The 13,348-nt window shown below is 34.1% G+C and overlaps 2 protein-coding genes across 9 annotated transcripts; both read right to left on the bottom strand.

Annotated features, from left to right (window-relative positions):
* Positions 1–4,802: 4,802 nt before the first annotated feature.
* LOC109188363 (zinc finger BED domain-containing protein RICESLEEPER 1-like) lies at positions 4,803–8,306 on the bottom strand. Its single transcript, XM_019339003.1, has 4 exons — positions 8,130–8,306; positions 5,398–7,403; positions 5,242–5,304; positions 4,803–5,140 (listed from the first exon to the last, which is right to left on the bottom strand). Exons 2-3 carry the CDS (start codon positions 7,376–7,378, stop codon positions 5,252–5,254), a joined length of 2,034 nt encoding a protein of 677 aa, XP_019194548.1. The 5' UTR covers positions 7,379–7,403; positions 8,130–8,306; the 3' UTR covers positions 4,803–5,140; positions 5,242–5,251.
* Positions 8,307–9,195: 889 nt separating this feature from the next.
* On the bottom strand, positions 9,196–12,906 carry LOC109188364 (E3 ubiquitin-protein ligase CCNB1IP1 homolog). 8 transcript variants are annotated; one of them, XM_019339005.1, is made up of 9 exons: positions 12,682–12,902; positions 11,545–11,702; positions 11,369–11,441; positions 10,963–11,008; positions 10,782–10,812; positions 10,316–10,571; positions 10,000–10,163; positions 9,555–9,837; positions 9,196–9,484 (listed from the first exon to the last, which is right to left on the bottom strand). In XM_019339005.1, exons 2-9 carry the CDS (start codon positions 11,612–11,614, stop codon positions 9,478–9,480), a joined length of 930 nt encoding a protein of 309 aa, XP_019194550.1. In that variant the 5' UTR covers positions 11,615–11,702; positions 12,682–12,902; the 3' UTR covers positions 9,196–9,477. The 8 variants fall into 8 exon arrangements, with proteins under 8 accessions (XP_019194550.1, XP_019194549.1, XP_019194551.1 ...); XM_019339004.1 differs by having other exon boundaries at positions 11,545–11,666; XM_019339006.1 differs by having other exon boundaries at positions 11,545–11,629.
* Positions 12,907–13,348: the final 442 nt, after the last annotated feature.

Genomic DNA, 13,348 nt, shown 5'->3' with positions numbered 1-13,348 from the left:
CTTTCCTGCGCACTCCCATGTAAAAATAGAGCTTCTTGCCCTTTATAAGATTTTGATGAATTGTTTGGGTGGTAGTGCTTATGTTATTAAGTTGGAGGTTGTGGGTTCAATTCTTCCTAGTAATAGTTTTTATAATGTTTTGCTCCGATCCAAACTTTCCTTCTTTCCTTAGCCCAATAGATTTCCATTATTCTTACTGAGCACACCTCACCCAGAGACGGAGCCAAAGGGGAGGCAGGGGAGCAGCTGCCCCCCTCACCCTACCCCCACCCCATATATAATATTTGTATGTATATATGTATATATAGTGCATGTTTTAGTATTAGTATAAAAAAAAACTATTAAATGTTAACAAGAAATGAGTTAGATTAGTTGGTAAAGTACATGTTTAGTAATAGTAAAAGTCAAGGGTTTGAATCCTTTGGTATTAACATATTCCTTTTCCTAGGCTTCAACACAACCATGTTTTAATAACTTTTTTAATATTTAATAGGCTTCAACACAGTCATGTTTTAATAGCTTTTTTAATATTTAATACACATACGTGTAATTTATAATGAGTTTTTTATTCAAATTAATTTATAATGAGTTTTCTATTTAAATTATTTTATTAAATTAATTATGTTTCATTTTTTTTTTAAATTATCTCTTTTGTTTTAATGTTTCGTTTTTACTGAAAAAATTTTCTGAATCTGTCCCTACTGCTTCGGCCCCCTCCCCCTCAACCAAATTTCTGGCTCCGTCCCTGACCTCACCATAATATGGACACCCCGGTTGGGCTAAACTTTCCTAATAAAATAAGCCCTCGGAGTCCCATGTCCCTAATAATAATAATAATAATAATAATAATAATAATAATAATAATAATAATTATTATTATTATTATTATTATTATTATTATTATTATTATTATTATTATTATTATTATTATTATTATTATTATTATGGGGTATTTATTCTTAGGTAAAAATTTGGTACGTTGGGGGTCACATGAGCAAGCATATCATAATGCAAAAGACTTTTATTTTTGGTTGTAGTGCTCTTGTCTCAATGTTGCTGCTGCAGTATCAAATAGGGGTAAATATTTTATAAAGTAAGGTTTCTGAAAGCCAAAGGCGTTGTCTTTTCAGCTTTATTCATCGGTCATCACCACCAACTTGCATGCCTTTAAACAAATTTTTTTAAGATTCTGATTCGATTCAAACAATTGAAAATCTTCAGAAATTCTTGTCCATGCAAATAAAGCGTCCCCAGATTTTTTTGGTGCTCCACTTTCTAGCCCTTACGTACACAAAAATCTTTAAGGCCCATAATTGCAGGCAGCCAGGCAGGGGCATGTGTTTTTGTGATTCACCCAAAATACATGATTTTAAATTATTAGCACTAAGGATTAGTTCTATTTTATTCTTTTAAATATATAGTTTCAGACTGGATTCATAGTTTTTATTTATTTATTGAGAAGCATTTGTTCTTCGGCTTTAAAAATTGATGCCTTTAATCGCTCAAATATAATAGTACGATAACAAATATATAAATATTATTATATATGTTTGATAAATAAAAAGTGAATTTGAGTTTTTTAATATGTTGGTTAGAGGTTCAGACTTTAGAGTAAAATCTAACATCCTACCATCTGTATGCAGTCTATGTATAAGAAAATATAGACATAATTGTTGATCGTTATGTAAGTATATGAAAATATAGTTGCACTGCTACATAAATATAAGAAAATATAGTTGTCTCAGCTAGGCATAGTTGTAAGCGTAAGTTACGGAGTTTGTGTAGCTTATCTTTGTGATCAAAGATAATAGATATTCATAATCATTAAGTAAGAAGATAAATTCGATCTTAAATCATACTGTCGGTAAACGTTTAATCCTGACATAATGTTTGATCAAAAATACTCAATTAAAGGTCCTTAGTATATTTCAAGAGTCAAAAGTAGAATTAACTTTAGGAAAATAAGTAACAGATCTTGTTGGTTTGCTTGATCTAGGGAAGTCCTGAATAAATTGGAAGAGAAACCGACAGCCCTTCTCTTTGAAAGTTTATAGCCCACATTCTAGACTGCAGAATTTCTCTCCATGAGAACTGGTTTATAATTTGTCTCCCTTAACTTTTGAACGTGTCGAATTTTACTTTTAAAACTGAGATTTACCTTTTCTACTTTTCTATACCAACCCTTACCTTTCTAAATGCACTCTAAATAGACGCGACTAGTTAGTCAGTTTAAGCCCACGCCGGCGCTAGTACAAGGCCATTCTCGATCCTCCAAGATATCTTCAGAATCGACCAGACTACCTTTAATTACTAGGCAAATATTCATTTTTAATATATTAAATATACATTTTAGTATACCGAATGTTCATTTTTAAATACTATATCAAATAATGAACATTCAATAATCAATACACAAATAATAAATTTTTAATAAACTTTCAATATACTAAAAATAAACCTTTTATCATTTGTTCACTTTACAAAGTGAACCATGTTCCCTGATATAATGATTGACCTCTACTATTAGTTGATTGTAAACACAGGACAAAGAAAAAAGAAATCAATTAGAAAAAAAAAAAATATTAATATAGAGCTCGACTCGAAAATATTCCCTCCGTCTCATTTTATGTTTATAGTTCGGTTAACAAGGTTTGACTAATTGATTTTTTAGTCCCCCTATCTGTACCTCTAAATTCTCTATTTCATAATTGAATTTTTTATTTTGGTTTTCAAAAAAAAAAAATGGAACTTGACTGAAGTTATTTATAATCAATTTTTGATAATGATAAGTTTAGTATTCATATATAAAATTTATATATTGTAATATAGTCAGTAGTATTCAAATAAATAAATAAATAAATAAATAAATATATATATATATATATATATATATATATATATATATATATATATATATATATATAAACTAAATTAAAAATTAAAAATACTATTAAACACAAAAAATTAAATTTAAAAATATTAAAGAAAATAAGCAAAAAAGATAGAATTAATTTGACCAATAATAAATAGTATACATGAGAAATAAAATCGGAGAGACTAATAAGAATCGAAAAATCTCCAATCCGAGAGGGACAAACAGGAAAGTACGGAAAGATTAACGTGAAACACGGGAAAAACAAGATTAAGCATTGGACTGATAGAGAAGATACGGAGTAGATTAAAAGGGGCAGGCACGTGTGTGAAAAGGATTTGCATAATATCATAAACATTAAACACTGTGGCCCAGAGACAATATGCATAACCGACACAATGAGGATTTCGTAGCAGAATTTTAATTTTTCATGCATGCCATGCAGTTATGTCCACGACAATTTTGTTCCCCAGAATAGTACAAGTGCTCCATGCCAAAGTTGATTTTGACACCCAACTTGTACCAATTTACCCAAGCTTTACATTTTTATTCTTCATTTTATTTAATCTCAATTTACCCTATTTCTCACCCAGGAATCATAGTTATGCAAAACACCCCACCCCCCCCCCCCCCCCCCCCCCCAAAAAAAAAAAAAAAAAAAAAAAAACCTATGCCAAAACTGTGCTTCAGTACCACCTGAACAAGAAGTTTAATCACCACTATTAATAATAACCCCCACTCCTAGTGTGATGCAAGAAAGAGTCATACTTCATGGACAAATTAGAATTAGTTAAGTATCTAACTAAAGACCCTTAAATTTGATAACCAGTTAATCATGTGTCACATCAGGTAAGACTTTTACCGTCAAAAGTAACACTATAAGTTGGTGAAGGAGAATAAGAATGACTTGTCCATCCCACAATCATTCAGTTTTGTGAATGTCCTCCCTCCACCTGAGGCCAACTTGGTCCTTTTGCCATAATATTCTTCACTTCACCCTCTCTGGTCCAGCAGGTAGGTGAGGGAGACATACAACAGCAATAGCCTATTGGGTGGGTGGGTGGGTGGTGTGTGCAATACAATTCAGGGGTCCCTTCAGAGACACCGGATAAAATTGCAGACAAACTAACACTAATCCAAGGGCCCAAAGGCCATTGTAATCATATCTATTACAGAAACCTTGAACTAGTTTCCTTCTTGTTACTGCATGTGAATATAGGATATAACAAGATCTCGACTAATAATAATAATCTGCATTACACTACAGCTTTACAAAGATTTTCAAGGGAAAATGTAGGGTTGGCATAAAAAGTGACACCTCGAGACCAAATTTCATTTGCAATCCTCTACAATGTTATTCAAAATGTCACCATATTAAGCACATAGAATAAAAGCATCAGGGGCATGAGTGGGTTTATAAATAGAAGAGAATATAGGTGAAGAACAAATGATATCTTTTTTTTTTTAAAGGAAGAACAAATGATATCTTGTGATGCAAATTGTCAAGTGACATTATGTTTGCCATCATCGAGCATAAAGACATACTAGGAAATTCTGTGACTAGATTAGCATTCATACCAAATATTCCTAGAGCCACGGTCTCTATATGATATGATTAGTTCTCCATAGATGCCAACCACTTCCTTTTTCACACTCTGAAGGACAAATGACATGACTTTGGTTTTGATTATATTTGACAAAATTAGAAAACATTGATAAAAATCAACAGGAACTTCCATTGGGTAAAACTGAGTCTACCTAGGTGCAACAACTGTCGACAAATCCCCCACTCCCACCCCCCAGAAAAAAAAAATCAAAAAAGGAATGAAAAGAAAAAAGTTGGGTTACTTTTCCTCTGGAGTTCAGTCAAATTAGTTTCACCTCATTTCCACTTTTTTCAAGATCATATCAAAGTGTACCTAAAATCAAATTTGAGAGTGTAAGACATGATATCACATAAACTAATTAACTTGTACTATCAGGAACTGTATGCATTTGGCCACAGGCTCATGTTATCATTCTGTAGTAAGCTAACATGTCAAGGGGTATGTCACGATAATGGCAGATAACAAGGAAAATTATACCCTAAAATTGGCACAAATAAACCTACTAAAGTAAAAGCAGCTATTAATCTATAGAGTTAATAATTATGGAGTATATGTTTATTAGAAGTCCATCTAATCATTCCACACTGTGACTGAGCAATAAGTTTAGAAATAATGAGAAAAGCATATACCAATCACCTGATCCAGCAACCATTCGTTTAACCTTGCACAGAGACAAGACAGAAGTTAGAGGATATTGCAAATATTCTCAGGGATAAGCTTTACAAACTAGTAAATCAGAAATGTTAAGGTTGTGAAATATACCATTCATATGTTAATTAGGCTCAATCATAAGTGGTATTGCATGGTTGAGGGATGAGCTGGACTCTGATACAATAAATGAAATAATAAAAAATACACATCAATGAAGTGTCTAGAAAGCATAAATGCACTGAGCACATAGGAAAGCTTCTCAAGTACCTTCAGATTCTAACCGTAACCAGTCTTGACCACATATTAAAGCTTCCCGAGTATTCGGGTGGAGTGAACTCTTACTCTGGTCAAGAACTCTGACTTGATTGCTGAATGCTAATTCCGGCCCAATAGTGGATGCAGGAATTCCTAATATGTCACGTGCCATCAAAGACAATATTGGATAACTAGGAGTGTGAACCTTCCACCAGTTCAATATGTTGAAATCATAATTGCGTGGAAACACAGGTTCTTCTAAATACTTGACTAAATCTGATGCCACGCTCTGAGTTTGTGAAGTTTCATTTAGAAACTTGTCAAAGCCCCTGAGTCGATCCCTAGTTCCAGTACAAGTACTGGGTGAGCTTCCCTGGCCAATAGGTTCTTGATCAAGTGAAGTTGAATCTGTAGCATATTCATTAAAAAGTTCCCTTATAGCATTGGATACGTTTTTTATGTGATTTGAAGCATCACTCCCGTAAATCTGGGGATAATAATACTCTACCAACTTCATCTTGAATCTGGGATCCAAGATAGCTGCTATTGCTAAAGACAAACTACACTTACTCCAATACAGGTCAAATTTGGCTTTCGTCTTCCTTGCAATATCGCCAAGAAAATCATCAGTACTTCTGCACCACTCTGTTAATTGGATGTGAATATCACATATCTCTGGGAAATATATGTTTGGAGTTAAGTACTTGTTTCCAGCAAAAACATTAGTAACTTCAAAGAAAAGCTTTACATAACCAGTAACAGAACTTGCCCATTCCCACTCTTTTTCTGATAGACTTATTTTGTAGTCAGAATCATTCTCCTGCAAGAGAGAAAAGGCACCCCGATATTCTAATGCAGCTTCAAGCATCATATATGTGGAATGCCATTGCATTGGACAATCAAGAACTAGATGCCTTTCACTGTTAATACCAACTTGCTGAGCTATCTCATTGAATTTTCCAAGAGTTTCTTGTGAACTTTTCACATGTCTTATACTTTCTCGGATCTTGAGGGTCACACCACGAAGCGCTTCCATGACATCTAGCACTATAGATTTCAATACATTTGAGGCACAACGCACATCAAACAACTCACCATTCTTTAAAAGAGGCTTGTTTTGTGATAGCCAGTCCTTGATCCCAAAGATCATATCATCATAACCTGAAAAATCATCAAAAGTCATGGAAAACAGCTTCCGGTCAATAGCCCACTCAGTCAAACATTTAATAACAACTTCAGAAAGTAGGTCATCTGCATTAACAACATCAAGTGTAATGAAATTCAGTATCTTCTTCTGTAGCTTCCAATCCTCATCGATGTAGTGAGCTGTCAGACACAGATATCTTGTGTTGTCAGTTGAAGTCCAAATTTCAGCAGCAAGACTGATTCTTCCATGCAAATTGTGTATTGTTTCATAGATTTTCTGTTTCTCTTTTGCATAGATAGTCATACAGTCAAGTTCAATGGCACTATTAGTCACAAACTCAAAAAATGGTTGCAAATTCTTCACAAATATTTTGAATCCAACATGGTCTACCATGGCCATTGGATAGCCGTGTAACATAATCATACGTGCAAGATCAAGTCTACTCCGCTCTTGTTCAAATTTAACACACCCAATGTTGACAGGGACAGGGAGATTGCTTTCTTCCTTCTTTGGGTCTTGATCAAATTTGAAATTAAGAGGCCGGACTATTTCTTCTTTTCTTTGCCCTTCTTCATAGGCAACATTTGTGACACAAAGAGTACTATCCTTTCTCTTTCTTTTTGCTGCAATTATTTGAGAAACATCAACATCAGATCTCTTTAGACACCTTAACAGATGATTTCTCAAATGAGTGGTCCCACTGTTACTTGATCCACTAAGTTTCTTTTTGCAATGCACACAAACAGCATAACAAATTTCTCCCTTTCGAACCCTTTCAAAGTGATTCCACACAACAGATGTCAATCTCTTGGATCTCTTAGCAGGAGTCTCACTAGAAATTTCCATTGCATGGATATAATGCCATCCAATCCTGCAATAAAATGTGTTTCACAATAAAGTGTTAAAAAATCACTCTTTAACCAATGCATCAATCAGTAAGTAAAAATGAATACATAAGAGATTAGAAAAGGTTGACAATCTCTCGAAACAATTCACACATTCTTACTGTTATCTTTATACTTCAAAGCTCAGAACACATTACATGAAACAACTTTCTGTGGATATGTATATATGTGTACATGTACATTACTGCATATCCAAGTTCATGTATATGCTTCACATGACTATTTATTGTCAAATTAAATACATGAATTCCCAGTTTTCCAAGGTCTACATATTTATAGAAGTAACAGTAACACTATAAGTGTCATTTAATACCTTACCAAAATGATTGTAGATATTAACAACATTCATACAAAGAAAAAATTGGACCATACCTCGGGTTAGGAGAACTTCAACCCTCATTTCCATCCTTAAACACTCCCATGGCACTACAGTCTACATACTATGCGCACAGATACATGCATACATATACAATTTACAGAACAGCTAAAAGCTTTAGCATAAAAGTTCAAATTTGAGAACCAGATAATTCAATTTTCCACTGAATAAGAACAAGAACTACGGAGCACAGATTAAAATCCGCATAACAACAAGCCAAGCAAATTTAATACGTCAATTCACCATTTCAGTAACTCATAGCAAAGACATAAATCAAGATAAATTAAGGTGATGGTTGAAGATTTTCGGTACTGACCTTAGAGAAATTGAGAGAAACGAAGCTGGAACTGAACCTTGTGTCGGAGCTCCAGTTGATACTTACAGAGATCCGATGAGACGACCCGAAAGAATAAGGGTTCGGAGTTTGGATATAGAACGGAGGAAAAATATGAATCGGATATATGAGATGACCCGGTGACGATTGGTTGTTAGATAGCAGGTTGAGTAGGTCAGACCAACGCGTTTGGCACTTCGAATTGGGGCAAATTATACCAGGTCTACTTTTCATTGTAGACCCTGATTCAAAAATAATATTCAGATAGTTGACACATTTTATACATATTGTTGATAATTTTTGTACATATAGTTATCATATTATGTGTTAGTAATTATCAAGTTATTTATTTATATGTACAAAAACGGTTAACTGTAGGTACATAATGTGTTAATTGAAAGTGCAAAATTTTTGTATCAGGGTTTACATGCAATATTTATTTACATGTACATAAACTATTAACTGTAAATACAAAATGTATTAACTGAAAGTACATATATTTTGTATCAAGGTTCATAATGCAATATGAACCTTGGTCCATGGTATAACAATTGTCGAATTGGATATACCGTTTCTAGTATTCCATATTTTATTAGCCCGAGGTTTCGCTCCATATTGGGTTAGGTACGTGTGTCTAGTTACTAGCCACGACTGTCCTTGAATGAGGTATGAGGACGAGCACATGTTGTGGTTGTAGGATTGTATGAAGAAATAGAAAATAATACTAAAAAAAGAGAGATCAAAAAGAAAGAAGTACAAAAAAATTAAAATTTTAAAAATCGAGACACATGTCAACATTAAAAAGCATTAACCTAACAAACAAATAATTTTAGATTTAATTGAAATTTTTAACCAATTTAGAATATTTAAATGGAACTTTTTTCTCAAATGCACTATCCAGTTAACTTAGAAATCTAATTTAACCCTTTTTCCATAAAATACGTAGTAGTATTTCAAAATTGTCATTGCATTTCTAAAATATTATTGAAAATATTGATAAATTCATTCTAAATTTGTGTAATTGTTTGGATTGTTTTTATGAAATTGTAACATAAGGTATGCATTATTCAATAACTGCATTTCTCATAACATGCATTACACTGTTTAACTGTTTCTCAAAAATTATAGTGTTGTGCACTACTGGAAATTGAGGCTCTTTACATAGTACACCTTCTATAACGTCTAACTGGTTTGCCATGGTCAGTATATTATAAACACATTTGTTCAAGTTATCTTTGGCAGATTGCACCTAATAAGGCAACAAACAAAATTACAATTTGCTGTTTGAAGAAACCAAAGACCCAACAGCAAGAACTCTGTATCTGCAAGTCTACAAGCTGGAAAAGAGGGATAGTATGTGAGAATTCAGAAAGCTCAGAGTAAATCACAACTAAACTTGATACTTACGTGAACATTTGGGGCTGACCACGAGAGAGCTGAGGCCTCTTTATTGGTGAAATGATGAGATTCCTGAGTGCCATTGAGGGGTTTCCAGCCCCAACCCCAGGTCCAACACCAAAAGCAGAACGTACACCAATTCTTTTGTTTCCAGCCTCCATTTGAAGGCCGGGTTCTTTTGCAGGTGAACCACTGGAGAATTCAAAGTGGCCAGAGTTAGAATTGTTGTGTCTTGCTGTAGGCCAGATATCTTCTCTCGGCCCTGGAGTTTCAGGAGTGGCAACCAACCAATCTGCAATAAGTCAACTAGTCTTTCTTGCATAAATACTACAACTGCTACTTACAAAGCTAATACAATTTTATAATGCTTCAGGCTAATAATGACCTACGTTACAATCTTTTTGCCAAATTAACATCAGCTTGATGTTTGCATAAATAAAAAGAACATACTTACCTTTTCTTAGAGAGTCTCTGTTGTCCATCATGCTAGCCGTGTTTGAGAACAAATCAGGCTCTGCTCTGGAATAGAAATTATTTGCAGGTTGAATAGTTGACCGTTTTACTGATTCGTATTCACTTCTCAACTGATCATACATCTCATCAAGTTTTCTTTTTTGCCTGGTAAGTAGGAAAGAATATGATATCTGACATCTTAGTACCATGTTACAAAATATTCCTGAGGTTGAACAAGGTTTGTCTTGTATAGATTTGAAAATAGAAAAGAGTGAACTTTGTGGGCAATGGGCATTGATTGTGTTTGATAAACTGACCTGGATTTTTCAGCAAACTTTTCTTGTAGCTCTTGCTTGTCCTTGGACAAATTCTCAATCTCCTGCTCCATAATTTGGCATTTCTTACCCATCTTCTGGTATGCAGTATGCACCTGCTCCAGCTTTTCAGTGAATTTTTCTTGCATAACCTCACATTTCTGTCGGCACTGAGCAGCAATCCTGCTCATTTTATATTGCATCTCCAATTCCTTTTGCCCAATGTAGAACACGACACTTCTGTATGTACTCTTCATCACTGTGTATGGTAAAAGAGAACTGCAAAGAGCAATTGGATTTAACAATATACTCTAATTCAAAACCACCATACCCACTTTGGAATCAACACTAGAGCTAAATACTAATTGTTCTTGAATTTTTCTCTTTTTTCATAGTTTACTAGGTAATAAACTAGGCAAGGTTTTAGTCACAAACATGCAACATATAATCATTATTATTATAAGGATACAGATTTGCGGTGATATCCCAACCATGGCCATCTGCATGAGTGTGAATAGAATTAGCAGGATGCTATGGAAAGCAAAATAGATAAGATCTAGAATCACAAGCATTACAGATTTTCCTCTGGATTTGCACAAAATAAGGTTATAATGGAACTCTTACAAGAATGCTTGGGATTGCTTGCTTACATTTATCCATTCATCAGATGGATTGATATCCACAGGTTTCATGAGACTGTGAAACAAAAGTCTTCACTTAGTAACAAGGAAGAAAATTGATAAAGAAATTAGATACAAAAACGGTCATACAGCACAGAACTGGCAAAAGATATATTTTTTCAGTGTTAAATTCTGCCACAAACAGTGACTGTATCTCTCATTCTCGTTTAGCAGCATAATTGCAGCTAATACTGGAAGAAGGGAGAACAACAATAATCAAAAGTTTAAAGCATAGATAGCCAAGACAGAAAAGAAGCCTGGGCAAAAAGGAATAAGAAGAATATGCTTGTACAATAAAAGCCCCGGTAGCTTATTCTCAATAATGCTTACAGTTCTTTATCTTGTAAAAATTATTAGCCACCAGCCTACCACTGACCTTTTAGAGAGGACTTGATCACAGATAGGGCAAGCAGCATCATTACTGAGAATCTTACGTGCATCTTCTGGACCTATTGACATTATTAAGGAAACTCTATGGCTGAAGAAAGGTATTGATCATGTATGCATATGCATGTGAATGTGCACCCCATGCACACATGAAGATTTGGATACAGAGGAGGTGGCCACAAGTGGTGGAGATAGCCTGGCTTTCCAGTTCTCTCCAGCATGCATTGCATCTCATCTCAGCCTTCAGAAATTATGAATATAATTTCATACAACAATTTAGTCAATTCCTGGGTATTACGAGAAAATCTTCAGCAAGTTGTGAACTGTAAAAAGTACAGGTGTTCTTAGAGAATTGATGTCATCTTCAGGACTCTCCACCCTACTTACAATGATGACAACAATAAACAGCCTTTCTAACATTTTTTTTTAAATAAAGCCACACTCAAAGGGTACTCAAAAAAAACCCCACACTCAAAGGAGGGTGCTGGGCAATTTTATTACCATAAAATGATCTAATGTTCTAGTGAAGTGAAACCAATCTTCAAATAACAAATTTCTAATTGAATTACAAAGCATTCACTAAAGATACCAACATAGAGCAAATATGAAAATATCAACTAAGTTATAACAGAGAATCCTAAGCAGCAAGCAAATAAACTACTTTGTAGCATGTACATCACAAATCAACTTCAACTGTAGCCCTTTTAAACCTAAGGATATCGCTTAGTAATATGAACTATCCTTAGCACTATTAAATCAATTTCAATTCTTCCACAAGTAGACCTATGGCTATAACAAACTAATATGAATATAATCGTATATTATATCCGCATTTCAGTCACCGCAGTAGCAGGGTTGAGGAAATATATTATAATGAGAGATCAATAGTCTCTGATTGTATATTAAGAATTCTGGAGGCATTTTGATAAGAAAAACTTGTCTTTAACCCGGAAAACCAAATGAAAAACTTCAAACAGACCTAAAACCTTATCTTGTATCCGTCTGTTGATCCAAAAATGTAAAAATTTCTAGGGAAAAACTACAACAACCATAAAATCAGCATATATTACGTGCCGGAATCATCAGCAAAAAAAACACAAAAAGTAAGATTTGATCGGTGAAATCTAGCTTGTTATGAAAGTTGCAATCGCAAACCTGAAAATTCAAACTGAAACTCAGACGGCGTTGTACGAACAGATTACCGCATTCTCAGAACATAAATCGAGAAAATTTATGAAGGAACACGATAAAACTCTGGAAAATCTCAGATAACTATCAACAATTTAAGGTATCGGGAAGTACCTGAAAATGGGGATAAAACTGAAGTAACGACCTAAAATTCAAACTCCGATCGACGAACTAGCGAAATAAGATGCTGTGGAACTCTGTTTAACAGAATGATCGAGAGGGAGGAAGGTTTCCAAATTTCATAAAGATCGAAAACCAATTCTCTTGGAGTCGTGGATATTCTCTCTCGGCTTGTTCTCCGCCTTTCTGAAACTTTTGAGTTTTTGGAATGGAATGGCGCCAAAAGTTCTATCCTCTTTTCACTTGAGCAAGGACAATGACGTTTAGCTCCAAATTTTTATGACCGGAGCGATTGTGTACATATCGAAATTGTAATTGTAATATATATTCAGTGAAATACTTTGTAATTTAATGAACGAGTTACACATTATTGTTTTTTATTAAAAAAGTTTCAAGTTTGACACTTAATATCATTTAAGTATTCTAATATTTGTAGCAACATATTAATTAGTGTTTTAATATAGTAAATATGGTATTTATAGTAAATATAAGAGAACAGCTCTCGGCATGCATGACACGTGGAGCACGTGCAGAAGACGAGGTTGACGATTCATGTTGACCCGTCTACATGTTCGCAGATTCCCGACACCTTAGGATCTACTATAGTTGAATTTAGTTAATGAGGCTAGGCTCTAAGAGCATTCACATTAGTTGGGGAGAT

The sequence above is a fragment of the Ipomoea nil genome, unplaced genomic scaffold (genome assembly GCF_001879475.1).
Source record: "Ipomoea nil cultivar Tokyo-kokei standard unplaced genomic scaffold, Asagao_1.1 scaffold1421, whole genome shotgun sequence".
Lineage (NCBI taxonomy): Eukaryota > Viridiplantae > Streptophyta > Magnoliopsida > Solanales > Convolvulaceae > Ipomoea > Ipomoea nil.
The sequence above is the reverse complement of the archived record's forward strand: the minus strand, read 5'-3'. Positions and strand labels throughout refer to the sequence as shown.